General features: G+C 35.9%; 7 protein-coding genes across 11 annotated transcripts; 5 read left to right on the forward strand and 2 right to left on the reverse strand.

Moving 5' to 3' along the window:
* The first annotated feature begins 2577 nt into the window (after positions 1–2577).
* On the forward strand, positions 2578–3581 carry LOC107481474 (protein PLANT CADMIUM RESISTANCE 2). Its single transcript, XM_016101751.3, has 3 exons — positions 2578–2891; positions 2982–3053; positions 3131–3581. Exons 1-3 carry the CDS (start codon positions 2711–2713, stop codon positions 3430–3432), a joined length of 555 nt encoding a protein of 184 aa, XP_015957237.1. The 5' UTR covers positions 2578–2710; the 3' UTR covers positions 3433–3581.
* A 1746-nt stretch (positions 3582–5327) lies between these two features.
* On the forward strand, positions 5328–6206 carry LOC107481478 (uncharacterized). Of its 3 annotated transcripts, none has more exons than XR_002373052.2 (3): positions 5328–5476; positions 5720–5881; positions 5977–6206. XR_002373052.2 is itself a non-coding variant. In XM_016101755.3 (3 exons), exons 1-3 carry the CDS (start codon positions 5366–5368, stop codon positions 6011–6013), a joined length of 252 nt encoding a protein of 83 aa, XP_015957241.2. In that variant the 5' UTR covers positions 5328–5365; the 3' UTR covers positions 6014–6206. The 3 variants fall into 3 exon arrangements, 1 of the variants encoding a protein (XP_015957241.2); XR_002373053.2 differs by having other exon boundaries at positions 5720–5865; XM_016101755.3 differs by having other exon boundaries at positions 5720–5823.
* A 1302-nt stretch (positions 6207–7508) lies between these two features.
* On the forward strand, positions 7509–8614 carry LOC107481472 (protein PLANT CADMIUM RESISTANCE 2). Of its 2 annotated transcripts, XM_052259229.1 has the most exons (3): positions 7509–7964; positions 8045–8116; positions 8208–8614. In XM_052259229.1, exons 1-3 carry the CDS (start codon positions 7616–7618, stop codon positions 8504–8506), a joined length of 720 nt encoding a protein of 239 aa, XP_052115189.1. In that variant the 5' UTR covers positions 7509–7615; the 3' UTR covers positions 8507–8614. The 2 variants fall into 2 exon arrangements, with proteins under 2 accessions (XP_052115189.1, XP_052115190.1); XM_052259230.1 differs by lacking the exon at positions 8045–8116.
* An 833-nt stretch (positions 8615–9447) lies between these two features.
* LOC107481476 (dynein light chain 1, cytoplasmic) lies at positions 9448–11041 on the forward strand. Its single transcript, XM_016101753.3, has 2 exons — positions 9448–9978; positions 10636–11041. The coding sequence occupies exons 1-2, from the start codon at positions 9736–9738 to the stop codon at positions 10789–10791; spliced, it is 399 nt and encodes a 132-aa protein (XP_015957239.1). The 5' UTR covers positions 9448–9735; the 3' UTR covers positions 10792–11041.
* Positions 11042–12649: 1608 nt separating this feature from the next.
* On the forward strand, positions 12650–13795 carry LOC107481471 (F-box protein SKIP28). The gene is made up of 2 exons (XM_016101749.3): positions 12650–13069; positions 13170–13795. Exons 1-2 carry the CDS (start codon positions 12767–12769, stop codon positions 13725–13727), a joined length of 861 nt encoding a protein of 286 aa, XP_015957235.1. The 5' UTR covers positions 12650–12766; the 3' UTR covers positions 13728–13795.
* Positions 13796–13874: 79 nt separating this feature from the next.
* LOC107481475 (histone H1) lies at positions 13875–14758 on the reverse strand. Its single transcript, XM_016101752.3, has 2 exons — positions 14566–14758; positions 13875–14450 (listed from the first exon to the last, which is right to left on the reverse strand). Exons 1-2 carry the CDS (start codon positions 14701–14703, stop codon positions 14064–14066), a joined length of 525 nt encoding a protein of 174 aa, XP_015957238.1. The 5' UTR covers positions 14704–14758; the 3' UTR covers positions 13875–14063.
* A 420-nt stretch (positions 14759–15178) lies between these two features.
* On the reverse strand, positions 15179–18629 carry LOC107481470 (glucan endo-1,3-beta-glucosidase 3). 2 transcript variants are annotated; one of them, XM_052259228.1, is made up of 4 exons: positions 18283–18629; positions 15812–16921; positions 15659–15686; positions 15179–15564 (listed from the first exon to the last, which is right to left on the reverse strand). In XM_052259228.1, exons 1-4 carry the CDS (start codon positions 18356–18358, stop codon positions 15411–15413), a joined length of 1368 nt encoding a protein of 455 aa, XP_052115188.1. In that variant the 5' UTR covers positions 18359–18629; the 3' UTR covers positions 15179–15410. The 2 variants fall into 2 exon arrangements, with proteins under 2 accessions (XP_052115188.1, XP_015957234.1); XM_016101748.3 differs by having other exon boundaries at positions 15812–17068; positions 18283–18628.
* Between the last annotated feature and the right edge of the window lie 591 nt (positions 18630–19220).

Consider the following 19220-nt stretch of genomic DNA (forward strand, 5'->3'; position numbering starts at 1 on the left):
TCCACGAACACTTCGAATTTCCAAATTGAAGCGTCAACCAAATCCTGGTAATTTCCAAATCTGATCCTTTCAAAAAGTGTCAATTGTCAAATTTATACAGCTGAGCGCAAGCCAAGATCTATCGTGGCTACAAAAATTTCTTACTTACGGTGGCTATGGGATATCATCAAATTGGAGCGCAACACGTGGGTCTTCACTAATTCTTTGACCTGGTTAAAAAAACTGCTTGAACGTATTAGAAGCGTGTTTTGAATTTTGATGCCAATTTTTTTTTTTATCAGGGTAAATATGAAACATTTTTTTTAAGAATAAAAAATCGAAATTGAAATATTTTTAAAGCAGCGCAGCACCAGAGTGGGCACGACATAAACGACTTGCATTGACCCCCGCGAGCTCCGGCAAGAATGAATAGATGGTGCATATCCAAAGTCTCAGCGACAACTTCTTAGTTCTTTCAATGATTTAGGCGACCCTATTTTAAATTTAATTTCTTATGATACGAATTACTAAAATAACTTCTTCTCATACAAAATTACCAAAACACCATCGCAATTGGCAATGCTAATTTACCGTCCCTGAATTAGCGTTAACATTACTTCCGTATATGTAATTGGCAAATCTGATCTATAAAATAAATCCAAAATGTTAAATATAAAATGAATAGTGGTTCTAGTTTGATTTCTGTTGTAATTAAGTTCATGCCAAAGTATATAATACCAAGCTGTAAATATGTGAAAATAATTGCACATGGGAGCTTTGATTTTTCTGCTAACTTTTAAAAGTTAAAACACTTATTGTACGCGTAATATCAGTAATGAACTAGTTAGAAATTTCAAATGCGAGTGTAGTGTGGAGGTAGCGTCACCATCAGAGCAACTTCCGAGAAAGACTAAGGAAATTAAAAAGGTAATTACTGTTACATCATCTGAGGACTGACCGTCTCGGCTTATAATTAAAGTTAGATATTGGACTAAATCTAATAAAAATTCTTCACATGAAATATTATATATATTAATATATATATATATTTTTGTATTTTTTCCTTTTTCATTATATGTTTTTTCTTTTCGTCATTATTTTGTTATTACTGTATTTTTTTATTTCTTCTCTTCTTTCTTTTGATATTATTACAGTAATTTTTTATTTTTTTAGATAATAAAATAAAAAATTATGAAAAAAACAAAAACAATAAAAAAAGATAAAAAAAGATGATGACAATAATTAAAAAAAAGAGAGTTTTAAACTATGATGTAGGATACTGACATAGACAAGGGACACGACACGACACAAGACATACCGACACGTAAATTTTAAAATTTTATAAGATATGGGGACATACATACATATAAAATATAAATTATTTTTTAAATAAATCGTAATGATATTTTGATATTTTATTAATATTAAAATATAAATTATTTTTTAATTATTTTTATTGTCTTATTTTAATTATATCAAGTATTTAAAGTATTTTTTAATAAATAATAATATATACTATATCTAAATTTATTTCAAGAATATATGTTAAGAATAAAAGATTGGACACGCTGACACATGATAGTATTTAGGTGTGTCCAAGCGTGTCTGAATAAAATTTTTTATTTTTTATTAAGACACAGTTGGATATAGCAGACACGCGTGTTGGACTAATATTGATAAATATCGTGTCCCAAATGTGCCCAACACGCGGACAGAACAACTTAGCAAAGTATCCGTACTTCGTAAATTTTAAATGACGTGTATAGAATTTACGAAAAAAATAACATTAAAAATTTTTTGATATAATTTTTTTAACGATGACACAAAATTTCTTAATTAATTTGAAATGATAAAAAATAAATAATACTATTTTTTTAAAAGTATCATAAAATTTTTCAATTATATCACCAAAATTTTTCCTAATATATCTTCTTTCTCTACTTCTTTTTCTTTCTCGTAATATATTTTTTTTTTTTTTTTATATTTTGTTATTATACAAAATTATATTATTTTTATTTTATTTTTGTATTTTATATAAAAAATTTAATATACTTTTTTAATTGAATTTAATTACGTAAAATGCTTAATTATTTAGAATTACTGATAAAATTATTACTAATCTAATCGAATATGACTTATCATTTTTATATGTCCATCGACTTTAGAGGATTTAAATATGTTCCATATAATATAATTAAGAGGGTCAAATTATATTTTAAATATAACTTTAATAAATTTTATTTATTGAATTTTACATGAAGGCACCAATTGGTATTAGTAAATTATTAATTAAATGAATGTATGTAAAAGTATATAATTATATTATTATGTATATATTAAAATCAATTAATAATATAAAATATATATTAAAAATAAATTAAATAATATATATATTTATTCACAAACAAAGTGGAGCTTATTTTAATATATAAATACGACTACGTTGCATTATAGGCGGATAAGCTTACAAATCAAACCACTTCACACCACCATTGACCTTGACTTGATCCGGTAAACTCCAATCTATAATACATTGAATTAGCACCACACCCTTCATGTATTATATATAGACAAGAAAGGATGTGATAATGGCACCTATCAACAAATAAATAATACATTTCCATTGTCTATATATATTTTATTTTGTGCAGTCCAAAATACGAATTACTAATCCCAACCCAAAAAAAAATCACATACTATATTGATTGATATTAATTCCAGTAGCGTCATTATGTATCAAGCAGACGAATCAAAGCCTGTGACCGGTTTACCGGTGAGCTACAACAACGCTAGTAGCGGCGCCGCGCCATATTCTTCCTCCGTCGACAGCAGCGCCTACTACCAGCCGCCACCTAAACCTCCTCAAGAATGGTCCACCAGCCTCTGTGATTGTTTCTCCGACTGCGGCAATTGTAATTTAGCAGGCAGCCCTATATCATAATCCTTTTTGTTTAAGTATGATATTATTATTACTTAATTAAATCTGTACTAATTTGTTTCAGGTTGCATAACGTACTGGTGTCCATGTGTGACCTTTGGCAGAGTTGCTGAGATCGTTGATAGAGGATCTACCTGTAAGAAATGAATTGTTATCGTTGTTGTTGTTATTGTTATTATGAAATGGAAATTGAAATTGATGATGATGATGCAGCATGCGGTGCGAGTGGGGCACTGTACGCGCTGGTGTGTTGCCTGATTGGATGCGGATGCTTGTACTCGTGCTTCTACAGATCGAAGATGAGGCGTCAGTTGAATCTGAAAGGAAGTGACTGCGGGGATTGCATGATCCATTGCTGCTGCGAGCCATGCGCCTTGTGCCAAGAATACCGTGAGCTTGAGATGCAAGGCTTTGACATGCACATTGGCTGGCATGGCAATGTCGAGCAGAGGAGCCGCGGTGTTGCCATGACTGCTCCTTCTGCTCCACCGCCTCAACCCCCCATGTCCCGTTGACTTCATTTATCAAGCAATCATGTAATAATGTTTGTGCCTTTCTGGAACGTGTCTGTTTTCTAATCCTAATAATTATCGTTGTTAAGTTGTACCAAAGTGGCAAAGTACTACTTTGATTTATTATTGGATAAATGCCGGTATTTTGTATATGTGTATGCGTGTAGAATACTATTTCCTAAGTCTCCAGTTTTTACAAATATGTATATTTTAATATTGTTTTAAGAAAATATTAAAATAGACAATAGATCAAATTTATATCTAAATACAATGAGTAGTAGATAATTTCTTTTTCTAACAGTAGAATATTTGTCTTGGGAAAAGCTCATCCTTAAAAAAATGCACCCTTTTCTTCACAAGTTGGAGGTTAGTAAAAACCACAATACCAATTGGACTGCATACAAAACAAAGATAAAAACTTTTTTGGAGTTACGGATTTCAAACAGACAATGAACCCCGATATTTCCCAGTAGTTAGGCCTTAAGTCCCTTAACCCGATAGCGAACTTAAGAAAACCCTCCTCCTCCGCATCCTCCGATCCGAAACCGCTCTCCAGGTACTCGAGGAAATCAAGGCCATTGACCCAAACGACGCCGTTTCGTTCTTCGACTCCACGAGCAGAGCGTACTGCGCCGTCGCCGTCGAATGCACCGTCAACTACCTCTCCGCCACCTCCGAGGCATCGCCAGCAAAGCGTACATATCCCCGTGACGCATATCCGGTGCGGTCGCGTGGTGGAGTTGGAGATTACGCAGTGGAGGGACGACATTGAGGCTGCACTTTTTGGCACAGGTTTTTGAGAGGTTGGCCAAGTTGAATACCCAATACAACGCGTTTTTCGGTTACATTTTATCTGCAGAAAGTTTGGGAAACGATGGGTCCGTGTTTTCTTGAAACGTTAGCGAAATTAGAAAGAAGAATTATATGGAGAAAGGATTGGCGAGTCGGGTTTTGGATCTGGTGCCGGAGGCTGTGGCTGAAGGGTCCACGAAAGGTGCTGGCAGAAATTCCTCTCGTGCTGAACAGACGAGGGATCATGGTGACAGTGAAAATCATAATGATAATGACGATGACAATGATGGTGCACATTGCATCGACGGTGTGGGGGTGAATGGTGGAGAAGAGGGGAAGGAACAGTTGGAGAAGAGAGCTGTAGGTTCTATTGATGGAACCCAGGAGCGTGCAAACGGGGAAAAAGGTTTGTTCTATTTAGTGGATTTTGATGTTAATGATCTTTCTTTGTTGTCTTGCATGTGTTGCTCACAAATTTTATGTCTTGGTTATTACTTATTAGTGTACAATGCACAATAGTGTTAGGTATTTTAGTGTTTCAAGTTCTAATGGTGTATGGTATGGCATATGCAGTGCAGTTCAAGTAGTTTTTATTAAGTAGTTAGTGAAAGGTCAGAATTTTCCTGCTGGATAATGCCAACCCTATCTAGTAAGATCAGGCTTGATTGTTGTATAGTTTTCGGTCCTTCTTACAAGAGTTTCTAAAATGTATATGTTATTTGTTTCTTATTGCTTGTTTAACTAAGGTTATGCATGGTTATTTAGTACTCTACAGATAATCTACATCCCCACTCTTGTTTTCCATGAGTTGTTCTTGATTCGTACCTTTCTATGCAAGTTTGGATCCAACAGCATCAGATATATTCAATGCCTTTGGAAGAGGATCTTGACAAATGCTTTCTTGATTCAAGTTTTTCGGAGCTACGAGCATTTGTCAAGGATCCTCTTCCAAAGACATTGAATATTGTTGGATCTAAACTTGCATAGAAAGGTACGAATCAAGAACAACTCATGGAAAACAAGAGTGGGGATGTAGATGTACCCAACTCAAATACTTGCAGGGCTATTGTTCTTTTTCAACCTAACAATGCCGATTGTAACTTCTGTTCATCATAGTAGAGTTCAAGTTCAATGTCCCAATTTAATGGAGGAGAATAGTACTGCTCAAGAAAATCCCAATTTGACGGAGCAGAATAGAACTATTCACGAAAGTCCCAATTTGATGGCGCATAACAGTATTGCTCATAGTTATGAGGTAAAGGTTTTTATTAACTAGTATAATCTGGGAGCATGGATCTTGAGGGTGGTATCTATTTCAAGTTAACTTTTTTCTACGAGGGAAAAAAATGTGATGCAGTGAAAACTTTGGGTTCTGCAGATGTGGACCGTCAAGGACTGTTTTTATAAGATAGTTGCTAGAATCTTTTATATTATGCATTCACTTATTACTTCTTTATATCTTTGCATTGGCATATTAGTTATGTATTTATCATTGCAGAGGGGTGATTCAAAAGATAACTTGTCCACCAGAGTGCAGTTAAGAAGGAGGAAAAGAAAATGGTCTTCATTGGAAGAGGAGACACTAAGAACCGGTGTAAAACCGTATGTGCTAGCTCTAAACTAGTCAAATCAAAATGTTTCAGGGTGAACAGTCTTGGACGTTAGTTATACTTGAAATTGAAAACTATTCAATTTATTAACAGTTTTGTACATTATGAATGGTTGTGTTTCCATTAATCATATTTTCTTGTACAGGTTTGGCGAAGGAAACTGGGGCAACCATTCCATTTAAGAGGTGTTCTCCTCTAACAAATTTCAGGGACATCAATCTAAGATTATTTGAGAAGCTTGACATAGAAAGAAACGATGATAACATTTTGATATTTTTTTTCACTAGTTCTCATATTTTAACTCTCTGCCTATCATACCGTTTGCTTTAATCACCAAAAAACGTAATTCTTATAAAATAACAAACATTTATAGACGACGACGGCCACTTGGCCAGAATAGTGTCTTATTCCAAGGACTAATTTTACTAATTCAATTATATTAATCAAAAGTGGTTCGAAAAGTAAAAAAAATAGTTATAGACCGGTATAAACCGGGAATTTGACTCCCAATGTGGAATATTTCAAAATTTCCTTGTCAATTGTACTGGAATTGTACGTGTTTTTGTTATTGTAATGAATAAAGATTTAGTTAAAAGAATCTTTTAAAGATATTAAGAGAGTAAAAGTAAAAGTTTTTTATTTTTCCAATATATTTAATCATAGAAAATATCAAAAACTTATATTTAATTAATGCGCTTAGCAAAGAACGTAATTTGTTTGGACAACAGTATTCTCAGTGCTAGCTAACATGGATAAAAAAACTACTTGGATAAAAAAAAATGTATGACACATGTACTCATTTTTTGGGCAATAGTGTTACTAAAGAATAATTAGAAGTGAGCATGCCCTGATCTACAATAGTGACAAGTAGGAGATTCCAAAATGGTCTTCTGGGATCACTGTCAATTGGAAGGACTGTATAGTAGATCAGTCATGATAATCACCTAATATAAGATTTTTCCATATTTATCCATCATTAACATTGTAACTTAGTTGACGAGCAAGGGATCAAGAGATTTCATTTACACCTCATGGTGGTAATGAATGTGAAAGCGAAACTCACATTATTGGTGTTTGGCGGTTAGTATATGATCGATATTTACAGATGAATGATGGGGGTAATGAGGGCTAAAATAATTATTGTTGGATTCTTTTTGGACATATACGACACATGCATGTGGTGTATGGAGTTACCTAGTGCACCCAATAGTTTTTTAAATTTTGTTGTGATTATTTGACATACATCACATATTCCAAAATGTACATGCACTGTTTTCCCTAAGCAGAGATATTGAAAGAAGTGCAGAGATAATTTTATAAGAAAAAATGTGCATTCTTTTCATTTATGTTTAGGGGTTATGATATGAATATAGATATAAGATATACATTTTTAACATAATAATATGCAAATAACGAAACTAAGCATCTGTGGATCCGAGTCGATAGAAACAAGATAGAACAGACGGCCACTTTTTAACGTTGTCTTGATCGACCTTTCAGCCTGCTTATACATAGATTGATATTAACTCTTTATATTACAGTAATAAGTAATAATTAATATTATAATGTTAGTCCAAATTTGAATCTGCCATAGTGTTCCTTTAATTTCGCGTATATAAATTGTTGAAGCATTCCATCCATGCATCCTCAATATTGAAAAAATTAAATAATATATATTGAGAAACCTCTCGTCAAAATCAAACTCTCTGCTTCTTCGTTCTTTTCTTCTCCATAGAAGAGAAGACACAAGAGAGAGCCAACACAATTAATATATACATACAGAGATGTATCCTCCACCACCGCCGCCGCCACCGCCACCGCCGCTAACAACAACAACAGCAACAACATCAGATCATACACAAGCAAAAGCGCCACCATATGATCATAACAACGCGCAACAAGCTCCACCACCTTATTACTATTATGATCAGAATGCACAACCACCACCGCCGCCGCCGCCACCTTATTTCGATCCTTGTTATCATCATCATCATCATCATCATGCAGAGCCACCACCACCACCACCAATGTACTACATCCCGAATCCAATGTTGCCGCTCCCAATTTATACTAATTCCGAAAAGGTGGAATGGTCCACAGGCCTTTTTGATTGCTTGTCTGACATCAAAAACTGTATGTAACGTAACTCTTTCCTTAATCAACCACCAATAATCAATGTGTGATTTGTTTAATTTCCTTAATTAATTCGCCAGGTTTGATAACGTGCTTGTGTCCCTGCTTCACGTTTGGTCAAATTGCAGAGATGATTGACAGGGACGCATCTTGTAAGAAACTAATAACATACATACATCAATTATGATTATTATTATTATTAATTGATTAATTAATTATTAATGATTGTTGGTGATAATGCAGCGTGTGCAATAAGCGGGGCACTGTATGCGATGATATTGTTTTTCATTGGAAGCCCATGCCTATACTCATGCATCTACAGAACAAGGATGAGAAGGCAGTTTCTTTTGAAGGAGACTCTTTGCTTGGATTGCATCGTTCATTTCTTCTGTGAGCCATGCGCTCTCTGCCAAGAATATCGCGAGCTTCAGAACCGTGGATTTGACATGTCTCTTGGTTGGAACGGCAATCTTGACCGTTGGAACAACCAGATGGCTTCACACCAACAACAACCACCACCTGTTCTAAACATGACCCGTTAATTCAAAACTGTTGTTGTATGTTTTTCTTTTCATTCATAGTTTCTTTAATTTGTGTTGCATGTTCAATTCCTTTTTAACAACAGTTTTGAATATCATATCCGAGGTGCCGTGGAGCGTTTTTTTTTTTTGTACAACACAAATTACTGTATGTATTAATATCATTCATTATTCATTATCTTCTCTACTTCAAAACTCTACTCACTGCTTTCTGCTTTTTAACTTAACAAAAGACAAGAGATACACCCAACAGAATCATGTATGATGTAACAATTAACAAACATATATAAACTTATTATAAATAAGGCTATTGAATGAATGAATCAGAATTTACTTAAATGTGTTATTTATTCTGTGTTACATATGATGATTCAATCAATATGCTGTTAAATTATTCTTTATGTGAAGGGCTGATTGGTAATCATAAATAATGACCCAAAGCCCAAGATGTATGATCAATATGCTGTTAAAGTATTCATCGAGCTTGCTGAATAAACATTAAACAATAATAAATGGTATGCGATGTGTATCTATCTGTATAGGTAGGAAACTTCCACTTTGACTGAGTCCCCGGCAAGTGTGGTAGACATGTTCCCTTTTTGCAGGATTTGTAATGTTTACAAAATGAAAAAAAAGTCACATTCATTCTTTATTGCTAGAAAAAAAAAAAAGCAAAAGTGAAAATGATTGATTTTGCAGGTGGACCGACCGTATTTAAATAAAGTAATGCATACCATTCCACAATGGCATTGCCCTTTACTTGCGCCACTAACTGCTAAAACTATTAGTAAGTGGTATACACTAACACTATGTAGGACAAAGATCAAATACTTGAAGAAAAAGTAATATAATATATGAATTTGTATAGGCTAGTTTTGAATACACAGATTATGCTCCTTATATATATAACTGAGTGTTTGTCACTCACTATACTTTAAGGAATGACCTCGTGTATAGGCAACATATGCATGCATTAAAAGCAGCAACAAAACCCCACCCTTGGATTCTTGAAGACCAATACCGAACCCAACAAAGACATTTACCCTTTCCCTATCCCATACTCATTTTCTCTCTGCTGCTTTTCTTTTCTTTGCTCTTCGGGCCCCCTTCACTTGAGAAACCAATCGAGTGCAAAAGATATATACTTGATTTTGCCATTGATTTAAGCATATTATTATTGGAAGAGAAGAAGAGAAGGGTTTGTGTTGTATGTTGAAGAGAGAGTTAGGAAGATGGAAGGAGCAGAGGTGGAGCTAGAGAAAAGAAGCTTGTTCCTGAAAAGCTTGATACAGAAGAAGAAATGCATAGAGCAACAAGAGCAGCATGACCATCTCCACAAAAACAATGTTAGAGTCAGAGCTTCTGATATGCCTCTCTCTTTGCAGAACCTTGCCTTTCGTTGTGCCCGCCATCACCTTGATTCCATGCCTTCCAACAAGCTTGACAGCAAACGTTTGGCTCTTGCCCTCAAGAAGGTCACTAACCACTACTCTTTTTTCCAGTTACCACTTAGTAATTTATTGAGATCTGTGAATATGTATCTGTTGTTGCCTTGTTGGCAGCTTTCACTCTTTCAGATGAATCTTTCTTTGATCTGTTTCTTAGTTTTCTTGATTGTAATGTTTGCTCATGGTTTACCCTGTCTTTGTTTTTGAAATATAAGAGATTTCACTTGGCATGCTTTGTTTCATTTGACATCTTCATTCTCAATATGTAGAGAGCCTCTGTGAACTGTGAAGAATGTCAGCCAAGTACATTCCCCAGATTGCATTTTAGGCCTTCTGGTTCTGCAACTAACTATAGGTTTGAAGTTTGTCACTATCAATGAATGAATATATGGTCCCTCATTTCATTAATTTGGGGTTCCAGGTTTGGTAGATGATATTAGTTCAAGTTGCAATTTTAGAACTATAATTATATGTGACACCCTATAGTAGCACATTTCTTAGATAGGGGATTATTTAGTTGATAGATTTATAGGATTTGAACTAGATCAGTTTGTAACCAAATTTGCTATTAGAATTACTTGCAAAATGTTTGGGCTATTTTTGGTCACGATATTATCCTTGTATGAATGACTTGAATTGAATGGGTTATGAGTTATGACAGAAAGATGGTGACTGGTGTTGCAGGAGTTTGATTCTTCATATGGACCCGCTTGGCACTGCATTGTGGGAACTAGCTTTGGGTCCTATGTGACTCACTCTGTTGGTGGTTTCTTGTATTTTTCCATTGACAAGGTTTATATCCTTCTGTTCAAGACAGCTGTTGAACCATTGGACCGTTGATAACATCCTGTTATCAACTTTTATTTGATGCATATTTCCTTGGCAAACTCAATATAAAAAATTTCCAACCAACTCATCATATGTAAAATTACAAACTAAGAACTATAAAGACGTGTTCTGCAATGTGTCTAATGCAATTTTCGGCTATGGGAGTGCATTTGAGTATATAATTTGTTCAGAAAATTCATAGGACATTCTATCATTTTTCATAAAGCTTGTATTACCAAGACCAAGCATCTGCTCTTGAGTAGCATTAAAAACAATAGGAAAAGTTATAATATAAAAATTTGCAAAAAGCATATCATATTAGTAATTTGTCAGTATTTGATGAAAGTGAATCTGCACGATTAAAATAAAATAAAACAAATAGTTTCACAGCTCTAACAAGTTATTGTGAAGAGAAATATGCAAATTATAAGAAGGGTGGAAAACCAACACAGCTAATTTTGGATTAAATGCTATCTGCTAACTAGCTGAGTATTATTATTATTGTACTTGTCTCTATGCTTGTCAAAAAATTATTTACCACTGCTAGTGAGGTTTGATTGCACTATTCGTTTGTTGCATATTAATATTTACATATTTCAAAAGATAACGACAAGTTTCAATTAATTATTTGTGGTTTGCGTTGAGACACCTCATCCAATAATGAATCAACATCTGTCTAGTCTATCCCCTTCTCCAACTATACGTTTCACATACACAAATATGCATAGATAAATAGATATAAAGATACATAAATTTTATAGAGGAGTGCTATACATATAAGTCATTTTTGTTTACTAAGTCTTATAAGTTGGGCCTAACACGCGCGTTACAGAAGAAGAAGAAGTGTGAATATAAATGACTTGTATGATTTGTATGGAAAAACGTTCTCTCTTGACCTTCAATCTCTTTCTGTTTTTTTTTCGATTTTCATGGTTTCTGAAATCAAGCTTTAAAATTGTTTTGAAGATGATGAAACTTCAAAAATACACCCGAACGATTACAAAAATACACCCAAACGATTATAAAAATACATCCAAAGGATTACAGAAATACATCCAAACAGTTACAGAAATACACCCAAACGATTACAGAAATACACCCAAAGGATTTAAGAAATACACCCAATATAAGGAGAGACAGTAAATTTCTTCTTGAAATCAATACACCCAAAGAATTATAGAAATATACCGAAAGGATTACAAAATACACCAAAAAATTTTAAGAAATACACCCAAAATTCATTGAAGTACACCTTATGCATAACTCAGAACTCTTTCTCTTTTTCCTCCTCATCTTCTGCTGCTGCTTCTTTTTCAAAAACGATTTCAGAATGTCAAAAAACAATAGAAACCGAGAATAACGAAGAAAGAAAACAAAGAGAAAAGCATGTAAATGAAGAGGAAGAGGAAGAAGAACGTGTAGCAAGAAGAAGGAGGAGAAAGAGAAGGCAAGAAACGTACTTCGTTTTTTCTGGTGATTTTGATAAAGGAGAAAGAGAAAACGAAAAGACGAGAAAAAATTTCAATAAAAAAGAGGGAGGAAGAGAATAAAAAGAGACACAGAGAAAGAAGAAGAGGAAGAGAAAATACGGAGAAAGAAAAAGAAGAAAAAAAAGTACAAAAAAACGTGAAACGACGTGTTTATAAATGACTTATATGACTTGTATAAAAATCACTTGTATGTGAAAAATTATTCAATTTTATAATATATTTGACAATAATATAAAAGACACACATATACAAATTAAATGTCAATTTTATTTTTTGTGTTTTATGTATTAATAATTTTAAGAATAATTAAAAATTAAAAATTAAATTGTGTCTTATATATTATATCTCCGTATCTTAACTTTAAGAAAAAACATTAAATACATAAATTTTATATGTATTTATGTACCACCGTTTCTATCTCCCCATGTCTCAGCAAACAAACACAACTCAAGATAATAGATAATGGTTGGCACGCAAGTGTGATACAATAGAGAAATATGGATCAAGAGTCTTCTCCTCACGAGGCCATGTTTCTGGTGTTAGGTTACCTTCCAGTCTACGAGCTTTTATTGATGTCTCAAGTTTGCAGGTCACTGAGAGATGCACTGAACAACGATGTGCTGCCATGGCTAAACATCCTTGTTCAAAGGCCTCTCAGTTCTCGACTCTCTGATCACACTCTCATCAACATCACCTCCAAGGCCAATGGTGGCCTCAAAACACTCTCTCTCATCAACTGCATCCACATCACGAACCACGCCCTTCAAACCCTCGTTCGTCAAAACCCTCACATAACAAAGGTATATATTTATTTGTGCCTCAATTAAATTAGGCTAGGATTGGATTCTGTTTCTGGAATCGAGATATTCTAATTTGTAAATATTTGATTCGGAGGTGTAGCTGCACATACCAGGATGCAGCAGCATAACCCCCGAAGGAGTCGTAGCAGCCGTGACAACACTCTGCCATGGAAGCAATTGCTTAAGAACCTTGAGAATTAACGGCATCTATAACCTAAACAGGGAGCATCTACGCACGCTGGCTTCTTGCCTTAACAACAACCTTCAATTAGAGCAGCAACCTCCTCTCTTCTATCACGAACGCCACAGAGAAAGGGAGAGGATTATTGATTTGGAGGCATGTCCCAAGTGCTATGAGGCGAGGGAGGTTTATGACTGCCCGAAGAGAGAGTGCGAGTGCAGAGCATGCAGTTTCTGTATTCCAAGATGTGAAAACTGTGGTGGCTGCATTGCATCAGAACAAGTGGAAGAGGCTGCTTGTTCAGATATCTTGTGCCTTAATTGCTGGTTACATGAGCGTCCCAAATGCAGTTTCTGTAACAAGCCATACTGTAGGCAACACACTTCATGGTGGCCCAATTCTTCTGACTCTACATTCGTTTGTAGAGTTTGCCAAGAAAATTCAAGTGGATATACCTACATGGATGACTTTATGTAATCATCAATAACTTATTCACATTTATCTATGTATATGAATAAGCTGCTGGGCGTTGTTTCCCCTGTTAATATGCCTATGATACTATGATTAAAATGTTGCTGATAGTATCTCGCGTCTAGCATGAAGCATAATTTAGTGCGCAATTAATTTAACACTAAAACAGACAAACTAACCTCCATTTGATAGGGTCATATATTACATGGAAATGGAAGATTATTACAGTAAGTGTGAAAGGACGATACTAAAACATAAAACTACGCCTCTATGGCCCTATTCATATTCACATAGTTAGTTACATGATGCAATTTCCCTATTCAACTAAAACACCATCATCCATCAGGCAGCTGCAGTGCCCTTCCTGGCCCTCTTTGCCGGAGACTTTAGCGACTTTGGCTGCTTCGGCTTTGCCGGCGTCGACACCTTCTTCGTCTTCTTAACACCACCCTTCGCCGCCACGGAGGCACTCCGCTTGGGGCGCTGCTGCGGTTTCTGCTGCTTCATCGAGATTTCCTTCTTGTCCTTCTTGGCGGCACCGGAGAGCTTGTAGGAGGCCTTGATCTTAAGGAGGTTCCCTTTGGCGGTTTGGTTCTTGAGCTGCAACGCAAGAATCTTCCTGAAATTCTCGGGCAGCACCGCCTTGTGCTTCTCCTCCATGTACTTAGCTATCGCGTAAGGGCTCGAACCGCCTTTCTCGTTCAAAGCCACCAACGCCTCCTTAATCATCTGCAAATCAACAAAAACCCACCGCCAACACTTATTAACTTCTCCTCAATTCACATGATCAACTATAACCGATACCAATTAACCTAAAATTGTGAACCACGATCAAGGCAAGTACCTGAAAATATGGAGGGTGAGAAGCGGTTTTGGCCTGTTTGGGCTGCTTCTTGGGAGCCTTGGGCTTTTTCTCCTTGACTGACTTCGGCGGCTCCGTCGGCTGTTCAACGGCGGCGGGTGCAGACATTTTCGATGACATGATCACTGAGAAACAATTTGAGTAGTGTAGTCTTGAAACGGTAGATTCTAGAAATAACTGAACCTACGCTTTGGCTTTATATAGAGGCATATCATAGCTGGGGAGAAGAATCAGCGCGGGAGATATTTTACTATGCTATTGGTGGAGTCACTGGGAACGAGGATTGCCAGCGTGTCAAAGGAGAGATCTAGAACGTACACGTGGTCACAATATTAGCGTTGTTTGCGATGCTGTGGACGTACGTGGTTTTTTCCTGGAATGACAACGCCACAAAGGTGCACTCTGTTTTGGTTATGCTTTTGAGCATTGTTTCAGTTTGGGCTAAAAACGGAAAAAAACAGTGTGTTTTCTTGCTGGTTTTGGTCTTCCTTTTATTCTCACTGTTTTTTGCCTTTCGCCTAAAAAATATTTGGAGATTAATGATAACAGATAATTGATTACAATGCGGGTTAAATCACACAAAATGGTAAGTATGTAGATCTTATAAGGATACAGTAATTGATGACAAATAATTAGTCTGGTTGTGTTTGTACAAAAAATTCAATGAAAAGTGATGGTGTAATTGTCAATATACATTTGATCAACGTGGCCACTCTAAATTTTCTACAAAACCAAACACAAAATTGGTAGTTGAAGGGCATGTCTGATGTCTCTACTCTCTCTTTCTGAGCTCTCTATCCATAAATGATATTAATATGTAGCTAGTTTTACATGACAAATACATTCAAAAGTAAAGCAACTAAGATCACAGAGCTTGTGAAAGATCCACCATTGTAGTGATATTGTGACAAGCAACCTGAACTTGTGGAGTTGGATGGGGCCAGTAATGTGCCATTTATTTTGGAGCCTTTTTTACCAAAACTGCAGTTCACAAATATGCAACCAAAAAGAGTAATAAATAATTGAACAAAGATAAAACACTCAGCAGGGAAACAAAATATAAAGCCATTTATACCTTCCAGGAAATATACAAGAACCATGACCTGTAACAATTACAATGCAAAATATATCAGTCATAATTCACTCTTCTTGCTAAGGTTTATCAAAACCTGGTTAGCATGTGGGTATAAACATGCATATTTATGTGTAAGGGTGTGGAATAACTTACTTGGGTCAGTGGTGGTGATGCTTGCAACCCCTTTGAAATCACAAGTCCCAGGAGATTTAGCCATCTTCTGATAATATGCATTGAAAGCATATGTAGCATGTGAGACTACATTATCTGGTTCATAACATGGTTGACCTTGCAGCAGAGGTGAACAATCAACTTTCCCTGGTCCACAAGCCCAGTCGAGCGCCGCCTGTAGCATCTTAGCATCAGCATTACTCTTGGTGACACAAAATGTCTGATTTGTTGTATCATTTGCAAATATAGTACCGGCACCAGTCAAGTGTAAGGTATACACCGGTTCTCCATTAGCATAAAACAGCCCCCAGTACTTTTCAGAGGTTGGACCCGTTCTTAGGTCTTCATTGTAAAGCTCATAAATATATGTACTAACTGCAATTCCAGGATGTTTAGGAGTCCCAGTATTGTTAAGTACATGTCTGATCAAGTTGCTATTGTAAGTGTTGGCATTATCCACAGTTGCGTCCGGTTCAGATGACGAGTCGCCTTTGGAGGGCCATCCCGATTCAGTAACCACAATAGGGATATTGGTGAAGTTCAAATCAGACATTGCAAAATAAGCAGCATCAACCACTGCATCGAATACATTAGTATAATGCAGGAGAGTGTTGGGATCAACAGCTTCCTTATTTGGAGGTAAGGGGCGGAATAATGCATAATCCAGTGGGATCACACCATTGGATTGCTGGTAATCATAATACGGGTACACATTGAGCATGAGATATGAACCTGTTGATTGCAGAAACTTAAGCAAGGGAACCATGACTGGATTCCAAGTCCGATTGAAAAACGCTTGGGAAGGTGGAAAAGAGTCAAGGATGATAGAGGAAGAGTGTGGAGTAGACACTTTTATCTGCTGATCAAGATTAGCAGCCACCAGAGCAGAGTGAATAAATGTTAAGGCCGAGACTATAAGCGGGGCTGCATTTGGGAGAGTTGTTAGGATCTCGGAACCAACAGCTATGGAAGTTATGTTGGTAGCAGGGACATGAGCTATTACATTCCGCGAAACCCATTTTGCTGCAGTTGCATTGGACTGGCCAATGCCAAGTAGCTGGTCATTCGGAACAGAAACGGCCACACGGATCCCTGTGTTGGCCAGTGCAAGAAGCAAAGATTGGTCAGCATCATAGAGTCTAACATGTTGGATACCTTGAGCTTTAAGAAGGGCAACAATCTCTTTTGGACTTGGCATTTCAGAGACATCTGTACCAATGTTTACTCCAATATATGCATCTGCAGAATACACACACAGTTCTCACAGATGAAGGAGGGATGGAGAACTAACATCTAAAACTCATGACATTATAGTACAGTTAGTTTCTAATAAGCCAATAGTTTGGGTAATCCATCATAGTAACAACAATAACAGAAAGTATGACAAGGATATAATAATGTCCTTAGATAGATGGGAATTAAATTAGCAGTGGCCGTTGAGTTCATGTTTGATTGTAAACCATGTCACCCCATGTGTGTTTCTTGTGCACATCTATAATGGTAGGACCACATGAGACATGAATTCAGCTGAAAGAAGTGTAACGCACTCAAATGATGTCTGGTGGGTAGGTGAACATCAGAAGCACCTATTGCCACTAGACATGTAACACATGCAAGAGAGTAGAGAAGAAATGCATGCTCCTTAATTATTAGAAAGCTACAACTTATAAATGGATGATTTATTTATTTGGTCATATAATCTAGGGGAAATGCATAGGTCAGAATGAAGTACCATCACCATCACCATCATTATTTCCTACACTGACGGCTATTTTCTTAATGCCACCCATAATTAAATGATGTGTCGAGAAATACTTGCGTACTCTTGAAACATATTTAATTTATACTCAACTACATTTATATCCACTCATTTTCGTTACTGTGCTCCAAGAACAGTGAACACCCAAGATTTCTTGTATGCTCAACTAATGCCAACCAGGTCACAGCTTAATTCTAAAGCTACATCGTACCAATACTAATTGAAAGACCCAAATGAAGGGTATTTTAGTCTTATGACATTATATTGTATGAAGTGCAATCTTCAAAGGAAGGCAGGGATGAGCTGGGACGCAATAAGGTTGTTCCCACAATAACACAAAAAGACCGGAAAGGACATACACTAGATTCTGTGCAAAGGAAAAGATTTTCTCACACTTATTCTATGAACTATGAAGTGCAATCTCTCTCTCTCTCTTGAACAAATCTATGACCCCAAATAGATTATAATAACCATAAGATAAGTAAGAAAACAAGAGAGTAATCCAAAGAACACTATGGTAGAACAGTAGAAGAAACTGGGGAAGGACAGAAAGAGGTATTCATGACATACACCAAAGCAAAAACGAACTCCGAAAACTATTAGGCATTAAAGATAGTATTAACTAAAAAAACAGCATAATGAACAAGATTGCCAAACTGAAATCACCTACAAGAGATGGCTCAAAATGACATACCTCCTCCTCCTGCGGCAGAAACAGAGAGTGGGAGCACAAGAAAGTGCATCAGCAGAAGCAGCAGCAACAGAGCCATGAAACTTGAGTAGAAAAAGCCAGAGTGCAGCAGTAAGATAAAAGGAGCAAATAGCAATGCTTTCGTTCACTATGAAGGAAACTTGAAAGGAAAGAAGGTGAGAATAAAGAGCTACAAAGCTTGGAATTTTCTATGGAGCGTGATGGAAAAAGAACATCAAAGTATGCTTCTTTTGAGGCCCTTTAAGAGAAAGAGAGAACTAGCTAGCGACTAGTGACTAGTAGTGAGTAAGTGAGTTATGTGTGGCAAACAGAACAATTTGCCTTTACTCTGTTTTTTTCTTTAATATCATTTTTCTCTTCCTTATATTTCAAAACAGGACTATAATAAAAATAATTGACTAAATTTTGGTACACATCAATATACAGCTCGAATACCATATCATCAACGTTTTGACAGTATTTTTGCAAGGATTAACGGGAGATGCACTTTTTCGAATCTCAAGAATTTAATTGGTCATTTTAAAAAGTCGAGAACTAAATTGAATAGCGATTTAAAATTTAGGGACCATTTTGGACATTTACTCAAAAATAATTTATTTGTACTTTAACGTATTAATAAAATTGCATACATAAATTAAGGAGTGAGTAATGCTAGGGGCCAGCAATTTTTGTAATTGTTAGCCATCAACTAGCCATCAATGATGATTTGATAGTGTGAGATTGGTGTGAAATTTTATCCAATGGCTCACCTTCCTCTGCCAACATTCAATAAAACTGGCCCCTAGACTTTTCCTTAAGGAATAATACACAATGTAGTACTTTTTCATAAAATGCAACAACTATTTTTGTTTTATGTAATTGTAGTCAAAATTAAAACATCAAAGACAAACCAAGTCCTTGATTGTACATTTGTACCAAAT

Source organism: Arachis duranensis, chromosome 3 (genome assembly GCF_000817695.3).
Source record: "Arachis duranensis cultivar V14167 chromosome 3, aradu.V14167.gnm2.J7QH, whole genome shotgun sequence".
Lineage (NCBI taxonomy): Eukaryota > Viridiplantae > Streptophyta > Magnoliopsida > Fabales > Fabaceae > Arachis > Arachis duranensis.

Excerpts from the sequence above, each read along its gene's own strand:
- LOC107481474 (XM_016101751.3), top strand. The coding sequence starts at position 2,711 with ATGTATCAAGCAGACGAATCAAAGCCTGTGACCGGTTTACCGGTGAGC. Across the intron at positions 2,892-2,981 it reads TTTCTCCGACTGCGGCAATT|GTTGCATAACGTACTGGTGT; the intron begins GTAATTTAGCAG and ends AATTTGTTTCAG. Across the intron at positions 3,054-3,130 it reads CGTTGATAGAGGATCTACCT|CATGCGGTGCGAGTGGGGCA; the intron begins GTAAGAAATGAA and ends ATGATGATGCAG.
- LOC107481478 (XM_016101755.3), top strand. The coding sequence starts at position 5,366 with ATGGAGGAGAATAGTACTGCTCAAGAAAATCCCAATTTGACGGAGCAG. Across the intron at positions 5,477-5,719 it reads GTATTGCTCATAGTTATGAG|AGGGGTGATTCAAAAGATAA; the intron begins GTAAAGGTTTTT and ends TTATCATTGCAG. Across the intron at positions 5,824-5,976 it reads CTAAGAACCGGTGTAAAACC|GTTTGGCGAAGGAAACTGGG; the intron begins GTATGTGCTAGC and ends TTTCTTGTACAG.
- LOC107481472 (XM_052259229.1), top strand. The coding sequence starts at position 7,616 with ATGTATCCTCCACCACCGCCGCCGCCACCGCCACCGCCGCTAACAACA. Across the intron at positions 7,965-8,044 it reads CTTGTCTGACATCAAAAACT|GTTTGATAACGTGCTTGTGT; the intron begins GTATGTAACGTA and ends TTAATTCGCCAG. Across the intron at positions 8,117-8,207 it reads GATTGACAGGGACGCATCTT|CGTGTGCAATAAGCGGGGCA; the intron begins GTAAGAAACTAA and ends GTGATAATGCAG.
- LOC107481476 (XM_016101753.3), top strand. The coding sequence starts at position 9,736 with ATGGAAGGAGCAGAGGTGGAGCTAGAGAAAAGAAGCTTGTTCCTGAAA. Across the intron at positions 9,979-10,635 it reads TGGCTCTTGCCCTCAAGAAG|GAGTTTGATTCTTCATATGG; the intron begins GTCACTAACCAC and ends CTGGTGTTGCAG.
- LOC107481471 (XM_016101749.3), top strand. The coding sequence starts at position 12,767 with ATGGATCAAGAGTCTTCTCCTCACGAGGCCATGTTTCTGGTGTTAGGT. Across the intron at positions 13,070-13,169 it reads AAAACCCTCACATAACAAAG|CTGCACATACCAGGATGCAG; the intron begins GTATATATTTAT and ends TCGGAGGTGTAG.
- LOC107481475 (XM_016101752.3), bottom strand. The coding sequence starts at position 14,703 with ATGTCATCGAAAATGTCTGCACCCGCCGCCGTTGAACAGCCGACGGAG. Across the intron at positions 14,451-14,565 it reads CTCACCCTCCATATTTTCAG|ATGATTAAGGAGGCGTTGGT; the intron begins GTACTTGCCTTG and ends GTTGATTTGCAG.
- LOC107481470 (XM_016101748.3), bottom strand. The coding sequence starts at position 18,358 with ATGGCTCTGTTGCTGCTGCTTCTGCTGATGCACTTTCTTGTGCTCCCA. Across the intron at positions 17,069-18,282 it reads TTCTGCCGCAGGAGGAGGAG|ATGCATATATTGGAGTAAAC; the intron begins GTATGTCATTTT and ends TGTATTCTGCAG. Across the intron at positions 15,565-15,658 it reads TCTTGTATATTTCCTGGAAG|TTTTGGTAAAAAAGGCTCCA; the intron begins GTATAAATGGCT and ends TGTGAACTGCAG.